We start from the raw sequence: 17,308 nt of genomic DNA, 5'->3' as shown, positions 1-17,308 counted from the left end.
CAGATTCAACGTATCAGAGAACCTACTCAAGAGGTTTCAAGATCCGACCTGCAAAAACGTGGAATTTTGTATTTTTGCCAGAAGAAAGATCACAGATGCGTGTTTATTTTTTTTCCAGGGATGGTCTTATCGACCCAGTGGTCAAGAATTTTGCGATAGGGCTAATTTGAATAGAAACTAAAAGTTCTAGTGCCCTTTTTAAGTGATCGAAAAAATTGGAGGGCACCTAGGCCCCCTCCTACGCTCATTTTTCCCAATGTCACCCGATCAAAACTTTGTGGTAGCCATTATGTTCAGCATAGTCGAAAAATCTAATAACTACGTCTTTGAGGACGACTTAATCCCCCACAGTCCCCGGGGGAAGGGCTGAAAGTTATTAACTTTGCCCATTGCTTACATATATCGTTGGTTATTTCAGGGGCTATTTATTCTGGTGGGGAGGGGGAGGGGGTTACGTGGGAGGATCTTTCGATGGAGGAAATTTCATGGGGGAAGAGGATTTTTTATGAAGGGGGGTGTTGGATTTCCCATCATTATTTAAACAAGAGCTAAGAGCTCATATGGCACTTGTGACGAGGCGAGAAGAGCTAAGAGCCAAGAGATCATATGGTATGAGCTCTAACAAAATTCTATGAATCAATAGATTGATTTAAAAAGGAAAATAAGAGGCTTAATGCCGGTCAAGATTTAAAATAAGAGCTCTAAGTCACAAAGTCCTTCTAAATATCAAAATTCATTAAGATCCGATCACCCACTCGTAAGTTATAAATACCTAATTTTTTCTAATTTTTTCTCTCCCTTTTGCCCCCCAGATGGTCGAATATGGGAAAACGACTTTATCAAGTCAAATTGTGCAGCTACCTGACACGCCTACCAATTTTCATCGCCCTAGCACGTCCAGAAGCACCGAACTCGCCAAATCACTGAACCCCTCCCCCAACTCCCCCAAAGAAAGCGAATCCAGTACGATTCTGTCAATCACGTATCAAGGACATTTGTTTATTCTATCCACCAAGCTTCATCCCGATTCCTAAACTCCAAGTGTTTTTCCAAGATTTCCCCCTCCAAATCCCCACAATGTCAAAAGATCTGGTCGGGATTTGAAATAAGAGCTCTGAGACATGAATTCCTTCTAAAAATCAAATTTCATTACGATCCGATCATCTATCCGTAAGATATAAATACTTCAATTTTCATGTTTTCCAAGAATTCCGGTTCCCCCCTCCAAATCCCCCGAATGTCACAGGATCTGGTCAGAATTTGAAATTAGAACTTTAAAGCACAAGATCCTTCTAAATATCAAATTTCATTAAGATCTGGTCACCCTTTCGTAAGTTACAAATACCTCAATTTTCAATATTACCCCCCCCCCCAATTCCAACAAAGAGAGCAGATCCGGTCTAGTTATGTCAGTCACGTATCTTAGACAGGTTTCTATTCTTCCCATCCAGTTTCATCCTGATCTCACCGCTTTAAGTATTTTCTAAGATTTCCGGTCCCCCCAACTGCCCCCCCCCCCCAATTACGCTTGATCCGGTTGAGATTTAAAATAAGATATCGGAGTTACGAGGTCCTTCTAATATGAAGTTTTATGAAGATCCGATCACTCCTTCGTAAGTTAAAAATACGTCATTTTTCTTATTTTTCAGAATTACCCCCCCCCCCCCCCCCGCAATTTAGCGGATCCGTTCCAATTATGTAAATCACGTATGCAAGACTTCTGCTTATTTTTCCAACCAAGTTTCATCCCAATCCCTCCAATCTAAGCGTTTCCCATCATTTTAGGTTTCCCCACCCCAAACTTCCCCCAATGTCACCACATCCGGTCAGGATTTAAAATAAGAGCTGGGAGACACGATATACTTCTAAAAATCAAATTTCATGGAGATCCAATCACACGTTCGTAAGTTAAAAATACCTCATTTTTTCTAATTTTTCAGAATTAACCCCCCCCCCCAACTACCCCAAAGAGAGCGGATCCGTTCTGGTTATGTCAATCATGTATCTAGGACTCGTGTTTTTTTTCACCAAGTTTCATCCCGATCCCTCCACTCTAAGTGTTTTCCGAGTTTTAGGTTTCTCCCTCCCAACTCCCCCCCCCCAGTGTCACCAGATCCGGTCGGGTTTCAAATAAGAGCTCTGAGCCACGATATCCTTCTAAATATCAAATTTCATTGAGATCCGATCACCCGTTCGTAAGTTAAAAATACCTCATTTTTTTATTTTTCAGAAATACCCCCCCCCCCCCCAACTACCCAAAAGAGAGCGGATCCGTTCCGTTTATGTCAATCATCTATCTAGGACTTGTGTTTATTTTTCCCACCATGTTTCATCCCGATCCCTCCACTCTAAGTGTTTTCCAAGTTTTAGGTTTCCCCCTCCCAACTCCCCGCCCCCATCACCAGATCCGGTCGGGATTTAAAATAAGAGCTCTAACACACGATATCCTTCTAAACATCAAATTTCATTGAGATCCGATCACCCGTTCGTAAGTTGAAAATACCTCATTTTTCTAATTTTTAAGAATTACTCCCCCCCCCCCCAACTACCCCAAAGGGAGCAAATCAGTTCCGATTATGTCAATCACGTATCTGGGACTTGCGCTTATTTTTCCCATCAAGTTTCATCCCGATCCCTCCACTCTAAGTGTTTTCCAAGATTTTAGGTTTCCCTCCTTCAACTCCCCCCAATGTCATCAGACCCAGTCGGGATTTAAAATAAGAGCTGTGAGACACAATATCATTCCAAACATCAAATTTCATTAAGATCCAATCACCCGCTCATAAGTTAAAAATACTTCATTTTTTCTATTTTTTCCGAATTAACCGGCCCCCACTCCCCCCCCCCCAGATGGTCAAATCGGGAAAAAACTATTTCTAATTTAATCTGGTCCGGTCCCTGATACGCTTGCCAAATTTCATCGTCCTAGCTTACCTGGAAGTGCCTAAAGTAGCAAAACCGGGACTTTAGGTTTTTCCCCTCCAACTCCCCCCAATGTCATCAGATCCGGTCGGATTTAAAATAAAAGCTCTGAGACACAATATCATTCCAAACATCAAATTTCATTAAGATCCAATCACCCACTGATAAGTTAAAAATACTTCATTTTTTATATTTTTTTGCGAATTAACCGGGCCCCCACTCCCCCCAGATGGTCAAATCGGGAAAACGACTATTTCTAATTCAATCTGGTCCGGTCCCTGATACGTTTGCCAAATTTCATCGTCCTAGCTTACCTGGAAGTGCCTAAAGTAGCAAAACCGGGACCGACAGACAGACCGACAGACCGACAGACAGACCGACACACAGACCGACAGAATTGGCGACTGCTATATGTCACCTGGTTAATACCAAGTGCCATAAAAACGATCAGAAATTAAATTTAAAAAAGGCAAATTTTTCCACTGGTTGTAAGGAGCAACATTAAAACTTAAAACGAACAGAAATTATTGCGTATATTAGAGGGTTCGCCCCCTCTTCAAAACCTCGCTCTTTACGCTAAGGTTTTATATTACTTTCAAAAGAGCTTTTTATTCTAATTAAATGATCTTTGTGATTAAGGGGTCATTCTTAAGGAATTGGAAAAAAATACGAACTTTAGCGTAAAGAGCAAGGTATTGACGAGGAGAAGAATCCCCTTGTATACATAACAAATTTTGCTTGTTTTATGTTTTAATGTTTTTCGTTACTTTCGGTGGAAAAAGATTGTTTTTTATGGCACTTGGTATTAACCAAGTGACATATAGCAATCGCCAATTCTGTCAGTATGTCTGTCGGTCTGTCTGTCTGTCCGTCTGTCTGTCTGTCGGTCCCGGTTTTGCTACTTTAGGCACTTCCAGGTAAGCTAGGACGATGAAATTTGGCACGCGTATCAGGGACGAGACAAGCGTAAATTAGAAATAGTCTTTTTCCCAATTTGGCCATCTGGGGGGGAGTGGGGGGCCGGTTAATTCGGAAAAATAGAAAAAATGAAGTATTTTTAACTTATGAATGGGTGATGGGATCTTAATGAAATTTGATTTTTGGAATGATATTGTGTCTCAGAGCTCTTATTTTAAATTCCGACCGGATCTGATGACATTGGGGGAGTTGGAGGGGGGAAAGCTAAAATCTTGGAAAACACTTGGAGTGGAGGGATCGGGATGAAACTTGATGGGAAAAACAAGCACAAGTCCCAGATACATGATTGACATAATCGGAACGGATCCGCTCTCTTTGGGGTAGTTGGGGGGGGGGTTAATTCTGAAAAATTAGAAAAAATGAGGTATTTTTAACTTACGAACGGGTGATCGGATCTCAATGAAATTTGATGTTTAGAAGGATATCGTGTCTTAGAGCTCTTATTTTAAATCCCGACCGGATCTGGTGACATTGGGGGGGGGAGTTGGGAGAGGGAAACCTAAAACTTGGAAAACACTTAGAGTGGAGGGATCGGTATGAAACTTGGTGGGAAAAATAAACACAAGTGCTTGATACATGATTGACATAAATGGAACGGATCTGCTCTCTTTGGGATAGTTGGAGGGGGGGGGTTACTTCTGAAAAATTAGAAAAAATGAGGTATTTTTAACTTACGAACGGGTTATCGGATCTCAATGAAATTTGATATTTAGAAGGATATCGTGTCTCAAAGCTCTTATTTTAAATCCTAACAGGATCAGGTGACGTTGGGGGAAGTTTGGGGGTGGGGGGTGGGTTAGCTCTTACTTTAAACCCGACCAGATCTGGTGACATTGGGGGGAGTTGGGAGGGGAAAACCTAAAACTTGAAAAACACTTAGAATGGAGGGATCGGAATGGAATTTGGTGGAAAAAATAATCACGAGTCCTAGATACATGATCGACATAACCGGAACGGATCCGCTCTCTTTGGGGTAGTTGGGGGAGGGGTTAATTCTGAAAAATTAGAAAAAATGAGGTATTTTTAACTTACGAACGGGTTATCGGATCTCAATGAAATTTGATATTTAGAAGGATATCGTGTCTCAAAGCTCTTATTTTAAATCCTAACAGGATCTGGTGACGTTGGGGGAAGTTTGGGGGTGGGGGAACCTAAAATCATGGGAAATGCTTAGATTGGAGGGATCGGGATGAACCTTGGTGGGAAAAATAAGCAGAAGTTTTACATAAGTGATCTACATAATTGGAACGGATCCGATCTATTGGGGGGGGGGTGTAATTCTGAAAAATAAGAAAATATGACGTATTTTTAACTTACGAAGGAGTGATCGGATCTTCATGAAACTTCATATTTAGAAGGACCTCGTAACTCAGATCTCTTATTTTAGATCTCAACCGGATCAAGCGTAATGGGGGGGGGGCAGTTGGGGGGGGGCTGAAATCTTAGAAAATACTTAAAGTGGTGAGTTCAGGATGAAACTGGATGGGAAGAATAAAAACCTGTCTAAGATACGTGACTGACATAACCGGACCGGATCTGCTCTCTTTGGTGGAATTTGAGGGGGGTAATTTTGAAAATGGGTGAACCAGATCTTAATGAAATTTAATATTTAGAAGGATCTTGTGCTTTAAAGCTCTTATTTAAATTCCGACCAGATCCTGTGACGTTGGGGGGAGTTGGAGGGGGAAACCGGTATTCTTGGAAAACGTGAAAATTGGGGTATTTTTATCTTACGAATGGATGATCAGAGCTTAATGAAACTTGATTTTTAGAAGGAATTCATGTCTCAGAGCTCTTATTTCAAATCCCGACCAGATATTTTGACACTGGGGGGAGTTGGAGGGGGAAATCTTGGAAAAACACTTGGAGTGTAGGAATCGGGATGAAGCTTGGTGGGTAGAATAAACAAATGTCCTTGATACGTGATTGACAGAATCGTACTGGATTCGCTCTCTTTGGGGGAGTTGGGCGGAGGGGTTCAGTGATTTGGCGAGTTTGGTGCTTCTGGACGTGCTAGGACGATGAAAATTGATAGGCGTGTCAGGAAGCTGCACAATTTGACTTGATAAAGTCGTTTTCCCAGATTCGACCATCTAAGGGGCTAAAGGGAGAGGAAAAATTAGAAAAAATTAGGTATTTATAACTTACGAGTGGGTGATCGGATCTTAATGAATTTTGATATTTAGAAGGACATCGTGACTCAGAGCTCTTATTTTAAATCCTGACCGGCATTAAGCCTCCCATTTTCCTTTTTAAATCAATCTATTGATTCATAGAATTTTGTTAGAGCTCACACCATATGATCTCTTGGCTCTTAGCTCTTCTCGCCTCGTCACAAGTGTCATATGAGCTCTTAGCTCTTGTTTTATTTAGTTGTGATAAAAAGTCTAACTTAACGTTAAAGTGTTGAGCAAGGGGTAGCCCCAAGTGTATAATAATTAATTTATGTTCGTTTTGTTTTCATGTTGCTCCATACTTTCAGTTAAAAAAACTCTTTTTTCATTAATTTTTGACAATTCAATTCATGCCAGAAAATCTTCTTCAACCCCCTTGTGTAAAGTTCCTCCTGAAAAACTGCCACTCAAGAGCTTTCCTCTCCATGAAAATTTTTTTCTGTGAGAATCTTCCTCTTACAGAAATTTCCTCCCCAAAACTTCCGTATATTTCCCAAAACAAATACTATATGTGAACAATAGGAAAGTTACGTAGCCTACAGCCCTTCCCCGAGGGACTATGATGGGTCATGTCATTCCCGAAGGCATAGTTATTAGAGCTTTAGGCTAGGCTGAACCAAATGACCATATCAAACTCTTGACTGAATGTCTTTGGGGAAAGAAGGAGCGCTGGGGGCTTCTCTCTAGTCTTTTTGGCCACTTAAAAAGGGCACAAGAACTTTTATTTCCGTTTGAATGAGCCTTCTCACTATCTTTTAGAACCATTGGTTCGATACAACCTCTCATGAGAAAAACAAAAAAAAAGACACGCGTCCGTAATCTTTTTTCTGGAAGAAATAGAAAATCCCACATTTAAAACCTCTACAATGGAATTTTCGGAAATGATTAATCTGATAGAGTGGTTCTTTATTAAGATCGCATGAATTATTGGTGGCGTTTTTGCCCTTTTTTGAAAATCATGCAGGTTTTCTGTGGCTCGTAGTTTTCGATGTGCAACATTAAACTTAATAAGTCTTATAAATTTGGATTCGGCATAAAGATTCAATTCTTGTATTTGTTATTTTCAAAATTCCGCTTGGCAAATTTTCAGTTACTCTTTAATTACGGTTCGTTACCACGAACTGTTTGAATTCAAAATTTCTTAGAGTAAATATGAAAGCCGCCAGGTCATAAAGTTGAGCCGTCACGACATGGATAGTCGTCCTTGAACCGTCATAAAATATATTATAACTGGCCCGTATGATATTGAAGTTGAAAGTTAGGCTTCTGAAATCGTCCTAAGTCTAGCTCATTTTGATTAAAAAGAATTTTGAAACAAATTAAAAAATCACTTACATTTCGCTTTTCAAGATGAAATGTGACTTCTACACACTCTTCACAGTAACGTTCTTTTGAATAATAGTCCTTGCAATAAAGAGTCTAATTAATTATGTTTTATGCTTTTATGCTTATCATAGGCAGCGCATTAACACTATTTTTTAGAAGCTTTTCGAGTTCAGGATGCTTGAATAGGCTTAAAAATTAATGTTGAGAAGACTAAGTCACTAAGGCCAAAAATAAGTGAAGATGAAAACGTGACTTTGGGTAATGAAAAGACTGGTCATGTGTGCAGCTTCACTTACCTCCGTAATATTATTAGTAAAGACGGTGTAAGCAGTGAAGACGCTAAAAGTAGAATAGCTAAGACTCAGGCTGTTTTTTTTTACAGTTAAAAAAAGTTTGGAAGAATTGAAAGATAAGTCTGCAAGCCGAGATTAGTATACTCAAAGGTGCAGTCATGACAATGGTCAAACATGTCTCTGAAGCCTGGGCGTCCCGAAAAGTGAATGAAGATTTGCTAGATGTTTTTCAGAGAAATTACCTACGGATTGTCCTGGGTACCCGGCTGACTGACCGTATTCTAAACAGTAGGCTGTACGAAAAATGTGGTTCAATCTCGCTTTCTAGGGCTATAATTAAAGGATTAAGATGACTAGGGCAAGTTCTGCGGATGAGGGATGACAGATTGCCACAGATTGTCCTTTTCGGCCAACAGTATAGGCCTAAACGGAAAGCAGGTCGTCCTCAGTTGGGGTGGGAGGATTTCATAGAAAAGGATTTAAAGAAAAATTTCCTCGAGGGTGTAAAGAGGGAGGCTTTGAATAGATCAGGATGAAGGAAGAGCGTGCTTAACTGTGTTGGCCTCAGGTGGCTTGGTGCCACGGTTAGCAATAGTCGTAGAAGTATTACTGTTTAGTGCTATGATGGGTTTTAAAAGGTTTTAAAATCGTATTTTAGTTTGGAAGGAAAAAATCAATTAAAATACGTGATTTAAAAATTTGTTAAGCTACAGAGACTGTATCGAAAAACGCCGCACGGTTTAATATTTTGGTTAAAGGTATAATTTAAATAATTTTGTTTACGAAATTGCATGAAGTGAAGCTTATTTTGAGTCAAAGGAATTACCATTATAAGGGCGTAAACAATAAAATAAGATAGAGCCAAAACTCGGCCAAATAACGAAACACAACAATTTTTCGGAGATATGTACCCCGTCCAGCGGAAAAAGTTATGACTAAACCAGCTCACCTCTTGAACGACGGGTCATTTACTCTCATATATCACTTACACCAGGTAACGCGTACCAAGCATGGCGCAAGTCTGGAACCATACCAGCCTTAGAAGAGACTGTGCCAACCATGATAGAACTGTACCACACGTGACAGAGCTGCGTGGCAGACGCAGGTCTGATATGTAAACCACTTAGCAGAAATTGGATGACCCATCTTCCTTGAAATCCTTCTAAGGTATTTCAGATCAATAATCACATTCCTCTTAATCAAGATATATGCGACTACATAATCCTATTTAGCGTGATCTATCTAATATCCATAACGTATCTTTTGGTGTTGCCAGAAGAGTCCGAATGGGATATTTGATTGCCTTAATCCAAGGGATGTAAAAAGGTCTCTTTATTAAGTCTCTTTTGTTCTAGAAAGAAAACGAGCAAAAACGAAGGCGTCGGAGTAAAGCCCAGTTTTTCGAGATGATACAAGAGATTAAAAGGTAGTACCAAACATTTTAATATAGATATGCCTAGTCAATTATTTTTGTATTTTTATTTGTCTCTAATTAGTATCTTCAGGCATGTACGAGCTAGTTTATTTTAAAGGGGTCTAAAAAGTGGAGGAGGGATGTTGCAAAAAAAATTTGGAAAAACCCAGGAATTACGTATAGGATATTCTGAAAGGGACAGAAGCTCCCCATGTGCATGTGTCTCGGATTTCTTATTTATTTAATATACATAGTTTATTTTTAGACAGAGGTAGCAGAAGCGGGAAGCGACAGATCACCCATGCCAGAAATGTATATCGTACCAAAGTAATAGCCGACATTTTTAAATTAGCAAAATATTGCTATAATCAGGAAACATTATATTTTCTCTATAATAAAAAAGGCCTCTAGCACATTTTACATGCACATCCGCTGCAGTTTACCCTCCCCCCTTCCTAATGTGCAAATATGCAGCCCAAATTTGTTTTCAACCACAACTTTGTCAACCTAAAAAGTAAATTAATTGGCCCTGAAGTTGTAGCTTACTTAGAATGAATAGTATTTTTTAAGGGTTTTTGCCACCATATTTTCACCGTTTTTTACCTAATAAGCAAACATATTGGCCACAAAGTTGTGGTTTAGATAGAATGGAGAAGTATTTCTTAAGTCTTAATGATATATTTGAAACTTAATGCAACTAGTAAACCGTGCGCTTTCCTAGAATTTGTGGTAAATTCTGTTAGAAGTTTACGCGTAGCGTGAAGATTTTACCTAATCGGTATACAAAGGTACGTCAGTTTATCCTGCACTTTAATAACATATTCACTCGATTGAACATGTGAGCAGCGATCGAACTCCAAAAACTCAGTCTTGTTCTCGTTAAATCGAAGACCAATATGTTGTTACTCCTATCAAGGATTCGAAAATGTTCTTTAATTCCAAGCGCTGTTCTACTGATATTGAGGATGTCGTTGTATAGTTAGCTAGGGAATCATACAGGGGTGGCTAGGAGAGGGAAGAGATACTATGGAAATATTTTGGGAAAATTGAAACTTCTTGGGAGGGTGTAAAGAGGGAGGCTTTGAGTAAAATAGGATGAAAGGGGAGTGTGTAGTTTTGTTGGCCTCAGGCAGCTTGGTACTGCAGTGAATTGTTAGTAGTAGCAGTAGAATCAAGAAGCTATTGTTTATACTTTATCGTTTGACAGATTAACAAGCATTCATTCAGCAAAGAGAGCCTGCGGGTCCATGTCCTCTAAATTTTTGAGATTGTTACCTATGAAATCATGTCTCCTAAAAATTCATGCATCTTCCAAGCCATTAGCCTGTTTTTACGTTATTTTATTTGAAATATGTCTCTAAATAGGAATAAATTGACATGTACGTGCTTGTTCTTTCATTGTCACTTTGAGTGACATAACAGCGACATAGAATTTAATATAAAAAGACTGTTCTTTTTAAATAAAGAGCAAAACTAAGACTTGAACCTGACATATATTATACGAAATATGAGGAGATAAGATGGCCCCTTAGTCCAAGCTCTTTCCGCGAGGCTAAAATTTTCTTAAAAGCAAATTACCGGTACGGTTCGTATTTTACTTCCATCAAGTATGAAAAAGACACAAAGCTGTACTAGTGAAATATTGCACTTTTAAGTAAAAACCTCTCCTTTACATATGTAGCTGTCAGATGTAGATGTCAGAAGTATCAATAACTCATAGATCTTCAGCTACTTCTCCCCCCCCCCTAACATCCACCTCATCCCTAAAAGCAAACTGAAAAAACTAAGGCAAGAAATCAGACAAAAATGCAGCCACAAGTCTAGGCGTGTACTTAAGTATTTCATTATGTCTCGTCCCTTGTTCTAATAGCTTTGATCCCCCTCGTTTTAAAGGGGGATTCGGATAATTGCTGGGACAAGAAAGCCTACAAAGAGAATACAAATTACTTTTTATTCTTATCACTGGACTAGTGACGTGCATATCAATTAATGTTCTCTTGTAAGGAAAACAGTCCTAGAGAGACTACGTTCGAATTTTTACACACTTGGGATAGACATCTTAGAAGCACTATTTATTTTACAAGGTGAATATTTTATTTTTACAATTGCATTGCTAACAAGAATTTTTGTATTAGATTTCTATAAATATTTGTTGTACTTAGCTAAACTTTTGAATTGATCTCCAAAAGTGTTGTTTTCGCCCAAAGAAGCAATTCTAGAACAAGAATGAATATTTTAAACTTACTTAAACAGAAATTTCTTGGATATAAACCGACAAATCAAGGACCTACAAGACCCTTTGCCCAAATAAAAATGTCTAACTATAGTTTAAAGTTTTGAGTTATTATTTATTTTTATCCAAGAATACATCATACTTTACAAATAAAATTTTCAGATTTGTTTATTCATTATTATTTAATGACATTTCATAACTCAAAAGTTTTTCATAATTAAATCAGAAGATAATAGCCATGACTTCTGTATATCAATTATATACTAATAACTAAATTAAAATTATATTGATTCCTCGTCTTGATATTACATAAAATATACTAATGGCAATTTTTAACTTTTCCTAAGACCAACAAAAAGCTGTAAGTAGTGCACAAATGTTATCCAAACCAAAAAGGTGGCATCGATGCAACGGTCGAGGGCTTGAGAATTTGTAAGATTCAGCAATTTAAGTTTCGTCTTAAATTAAATACTGTTTTGCACAAGCAAAAGTCTCAATCCAGTATGTCTCGATCCAAAGTACTTGTACTTGCAGTAGGACCGTCATTTCCACCTCACCCAGCGTATAAGCAGAGCTTCTGAATGATGGTTTCCCATGACGAAAGGTCTTGTGCCAGTTTTTCAGCGAACATCAGCCAGCATTTGTCCCATCTGTAGCCAAACCTGCGAAAACTTCCAGCTGGCTCCAGATCTTGTTTAAGTAGCGTCCACCGATTTTTCAGCTGTCCTCCTTGTCTTCTACGCCATGTTAGTAGGGTTTCAGTGAGCAATGTTTGTTTAATGAGCTGATCGTCAAGGTAACGTAAAGCGTGTCCAAGCCAGCGAAGCCGGTGGAGTTTGATGATGCCTGAGATCCTTTCGATGTTGTAACAACGTCGACGAATTCCGTCATTAAAAATCTTGTCTGAAAATCTGATGCGCAAGATTGAACGCAAGCAACTGTGGTCGAAGACTTCCAGAGCGTGCCTCAGCCAGTATTTGTCCCATCTGTAGCCAAATTTGCAAAAACCTCCAGCTGGCTCCAGATCTTGTTTAACTAGCGTCCATCAATTTTAAACTATCCCCCATGTCTTATACGCCATGTTGGTAGGGATTCCACGAGCAGTATTTGTCTAACAAGCTGATCGTCGGGGTGACGTAAAGCGTGTCCAGTTTGTCAGTAGAGATCTTGTCTTAAGATCAGGTGCGCAATATTGAACGCAAGCAACGGTGGACGAAGACTTCTAGAGCGAGTCCCTGAGCTACTTTGATGAGCCAGGATTTGACACCATAGAGAAAAACTACCCTCACTGTCGACTCGTAAATGCTTATTTTTGTTCTTCAGCTAATCTCTCAACGAGACCAAATATGCCTGCAGAGTTGAGGAAAGACTGCTTGAGCTCTAGCTATTCTTCTATTGAAATCTTGATCGCATCGTTTTCTCAAATCCATCTCAAAACATTTTAAGGTGAGAGGCCGTAAAGCGTGATTTGATAATTTCTTCTGACGCTCAGGTCAAGACCTTTCGTTTTCTTTGAGTTTATCCAAAGGTCAAGGTATGCTGAGAAATATATCACTTTATCAAACATTTGCTGGGCTCAGTCTAGGTTTAGGGAGAGAGATTTACATCGTCTGCGTTGTAAAGGTCCGTCAAGCTGACGTTTCTACCAACTAGTACTCCATCAAATCTCCATACAGCACGTTCAAGGATTTAATCAATACAAAAAATGAAAAGGACCGGAGAAAGCATACAGCCTTGTTTGACACCCCATTCTACATCAAACAGTGAAGATTCTTCGCACAACGTAGTCTATGAATAGAACGGTAGAATTTTGTACCTTTTAGATTGCTACATGACATAACGAAGGGCGAAAATCTGATCCAAGAATCCTCTGCCTGGCTGAAACCCGTACTGGTTTTTCTAAGTTTGCTTATCTATTGCTGTTTGAAATCTCCATAGTTGAAAGATCGCTAATAATTTGACTTCAATGTCGATGAGAGATATGCCTCTATAATTGGCACACTCTGCCTTATACCTTTTTTTGTAAATGGGAAGGATGAATAAGATTTGATTTTTCGTATTTCACTAAATAGTGGCAGCAACTGGCTCGCAATCAAGTAGGGGGGAGCTTTGTAATTTCAGGGTAATTACTGTCCTCACCATGAGGCTCGTGTCATTTGAGGCTCATGATGGCTTCAATGATTTCGTCAAGGTCTGGCGGAGACAGGTTTATGTCGTTAGACTCTTTCAAGACCAAGGGTGGTATGTTTTCTAACTCAACTGGTGCAATCACGTTGGGTATTAGAAGGTCACTAAATATACTCAGCATTAATCCCACTCCTAGAAACGCGGAGCCATCTGGACTCTCTTCTGCTATGGGTATATCTTCAGAAAGGACAACTTAGATCCTCGTTTCAAAAAGGCAGATTACATCTCCCTTATATTTGTGCAGTTCATAAGCTAAGACTTGGCGGATTGTATCTTCTTTCACTGATCTTACATTCCAGCAATATACTCCAAAAATCTTCTTCATCTGGCTGATGTAGCTTGGGAGGGTTTGCTTATTTATCGAGCTCTTCACCATCTCTAAAAGTGAGGGCGTGTCGCTTAACGCCGGGGACGCCGTATTTTGGATGGTTTGCTCATTTATAGGCCTCGCCACCATTCCTAAAACTGAGGGCGCGTCGCTTAAAGCCGGGGACGCCGTATTACATGAAAAACTGTTGATCCCATTCATTCTTCATTTAGATACTATGTGGGAATTTGTTTGACCGTAGGCTCCCCAGACTTACGGCACCCTGTGTGCGTTGGCAATCGACTTCCCAAGGCGTGTTGCACGTCGAAAAGTCCACCGCTATGAGGTGCACAGCTCGGACTTCCCGTTAATGGTTAGGAATGGGAGAGCTTGACCAATTGCTGGGAGTGCCTGCCAGACACAAACAGCCTGTTCAGACCTTCTGATCCCAACCTAACTATCTCCGGATTCAGATCGGCATATTGACTCGATCCAGAGTACAAGGGTTACAAATTTAAAATCGGATATTTTACGAAAGTCAATAAGCTTTTTAAGTGAAGAAATTTATCCTTTCGAAATAATAAAGACTATAGTTACACAAAATCCTAACCTATATTTACTGAAAGCATATTTCTTATTTTCTAGTTATTTGAAAATATACTAACGATTATTAGAAATGCATAATTGGAAAATATAAAGGGGATTTTCTTACTAAACAGGAAGATGGGGACGGATGCCTATCAAAGAGCCAGTTTACCCGCTGGGAATGACCTACCTTAAACTGCGGGGATTAGGTTAAAGGGAACCAACACTTCATCTGCTCTATAAAATTTTCAGATTACCCTTGGACTTTGATTAACGGTTATCTCTTTTCACGCGTAAGCCCCACCCTTACACTCACTTCTTTGCAGCATATTTATGAATATTTACATCGGGAGCAGAGGACCAGCAGCTTGAGTGGTCTCCGGTTTTGAACTTTTTATACCGTACCCGGTATAAAATTTAAATGTCTATATGTTCAGACATATAGAAAGAAGAATAATCGTACAGATAGATTAAAACTAGGTAAATATTATTTTGAAAAGCATTAATTTGAAAAGAAAAGAATAGGTTTTATTACTTCAAAATAGACATTACAATATAGGCACTTCATTATTAAAGAACTAGGGCGGCATTCGGGGCCAATCCTCTTCTTGGAATCATCGATTAAAAGGACACTCTCTTAGAATCACAGATCTAAAACCAAAAGCTGTATAGAAAGCCGCTATTTGTTTTGTCGAAATATGTTTTACAAAATCTTTTGAACATTATTGAATCAGATACATTTGATAAAGTTATTACTGGCCTATATTTGGGAAATGTTTTCCCCGACATTTGCCTTTTATCAGATTTTTTTAAATCCCTTTCATTTTAACCGTGTACCCCCCCCCTTACTAATTTAATAATTGAATATAATCTAAGGTTAGAAGCAAACGTATGTTGTTTTCCAAAGGCGTTATGAACAGCTGCTAGTTAAACATATACCAACTACGAAAATGGTTGAAGCTGTCAAAGTGAGCCATGCCCTCTTTTCGCAATAAAAAACCTCATACGTTAACAACGGGCAACTTGTCGAACTTACAGCCCTTGTCACGGGGGCTATGTGTTTTTTATCTTGGAGGCATAGTTATTTGATTTTTCGACTATTTTGAACAGAGTAAACATCTTAAAATTATGATCAGATGGATTCGGGGAAAAAGGGCGTGAGATGGGGCTGGCTGCTCTCCAATAGCTTTGGACTCTTAAAAAGGACACTATAACTGTCAATTTTCAATCGAATGAACCCATTCTAAAGTTTATATGACAGGTCCTTTAATATGAAGTGCCTCTGGGGAAACAATAATAAATAAATGATAAAATGTTGAAATTATCAATTATAATTTTATAAAGACAGTAAAGCGCTGTCTTTACTATAGACAGTGCTATAGCATTGCTTCTGATTTCTAATAAAATACAAACAAACTGCCGTAGTGTTTTGTTTTTTACGGTATAAAAGTAAAGCTTTTTAGTATATATCTTTAGGTTCGGTTAGTTTTTTTTTGTTCAAAACTTTCCAGTGTTCATTAAAGTGTAAAAATGTATTAAATTTGTTTTATATTTACATGTTTAAATACTAATTCAGATTACTAATTCAGCAATAATTTATTCTTCTTCCTCATTAGGTTTCAGCAGGAAGAACGGCGCTTAAATACCGTCCATCAGGGTAGCTGTGATTCTGCCACAACATCTATTCTAAATACAGATTTAACCAATTTCGTCTTTGAAAGCACTGATACCGCAAACGAATGTGTTGACGACCAGAAAGTATGGGAGAGCCGAGCCAAAATTTCAACGATAGTTGAAACATCCTTCGAAAAAGAGGTTTTATTAGAGAATTCTCAGACAGAGCCATCTAATAAGCCTTCGAGTGAATCATGCAACAATCCCGATGACAAAGACAGTGATGAAAGTGATGCCGAAACTCTTTTTTCATATTCTCTAGTTGATGAAGCAACACTAAAACGATTAAGTAAAAAAGATTTGTATTTGTTATGGCAGGCTGCAGAGACGGACTTAAAATCGCAGTTGAATAAAGTTAAAGCTCAGAAAAAACAACTAACATCAACTTTACGATGCGGAAACGAGCAGCATTTTTAGCAATGATTATACACCGCCTATAAAATTAATTTGTTTTTCAGGCATTATTAAACATGTTACAATTAAGTTTTGAAGAAGTAAATATTTTGTTTTTGTGGTATTTCTTAACCGTTAGACCAGGAAAAATGATTTCGAGAAAAATACGGCTAGAGTTGAGACTGCGTTATGCTCCATAACTTCTTCATGGTTACAAAACACTTAAGACATAGAACAGCAGACTATGACCTTGATTTATGTCTGTTCAATAATTTATTTACCTGTGCTAGTTCATTTTAATTTAGTTACGTTTAATTAGGACAATATTATTAATATGACATATGCCTTAATTACCATACCATCCGCATGATCAGAGGACTAACGATCGTAAGCTATACAATGGAGTTTGGGGTCAAATTCTTACACTACGTCTCTACAGGTGAAGTTGGTCTAGTTTTATTTCTTCAGTCATTAAACTGAAAACAAAATAATCTCAGAATTTAATCACACCAGAATATATTTTCAGGAAAATAGGGCTAGAGATATTATGGGTTATGCCCCATAACTTTTACATTTATCTATCTATCGATTTACATTTCCGAAACCTGTTTTGTACTTTTTAAATTGAAAAGTATATTGAAAATGTATCAGAAACAATGGAAAATTTTTTTCTCTTTTAAAATAAAATCAGTTTAATTCTAAGCAGAACTCCAAATATGTTCAACCATAATCCTTGCTTGCTGAATTAATCGTTCTGGAACTAAATAATACAAGTATTTGTTCCTTTTAGTGCAGGTGGCAGCTCTAGGTCTACTGCAAAAT

At 38.5% G+C, this 17,308-nt stretch overlaps 1 protein-coding gene across 1 annotated transcript in view; it reads left to right on the top strand.

Moving 5' to 3' along the window:
- The window catches only part of LOC136032753 (uncharacterized), a 28,279-nt gene extending 11,669 nt beyond the window's left edge, over positions 1-16,610 (top strand). Inside the window, exons 3-4 of the mRNA XM_065713095.1 lie at positions 9,049-9,119; positions 16,036-16,610. Coding sequence (XP_065569167.1) covers positions 9,049-9,119; positions 16,036-16,510 — 546 coding nt within the window. The 3' untranslated portion in view covers positions 16,511-16,610. The remainder of the gene's footprint in view (positions 1-9,048; positions 9,120-16,035) is intronic.
- Positions 16,611-17,308: the final 698 nt, after the last annotated feature.

This window comes from Artemia franciscana, chromosome 11 (assembly GCF_032884065.1).
Source record: "Artemia franciscana chromosome 11, ASM3288406v1, whole genome shotgun sequence".
NCBI lineage: Eukaryota > Metazoa > Arthropoda > Branchiopoda > Anostraca > Artemiidae > Artemia > Artemia franciscana.
The sequence above is the reverse complement of the archived record's forward strand: the minus strand, read 5'-3'. Positions and strand labels throughout refer to the sequence as shown.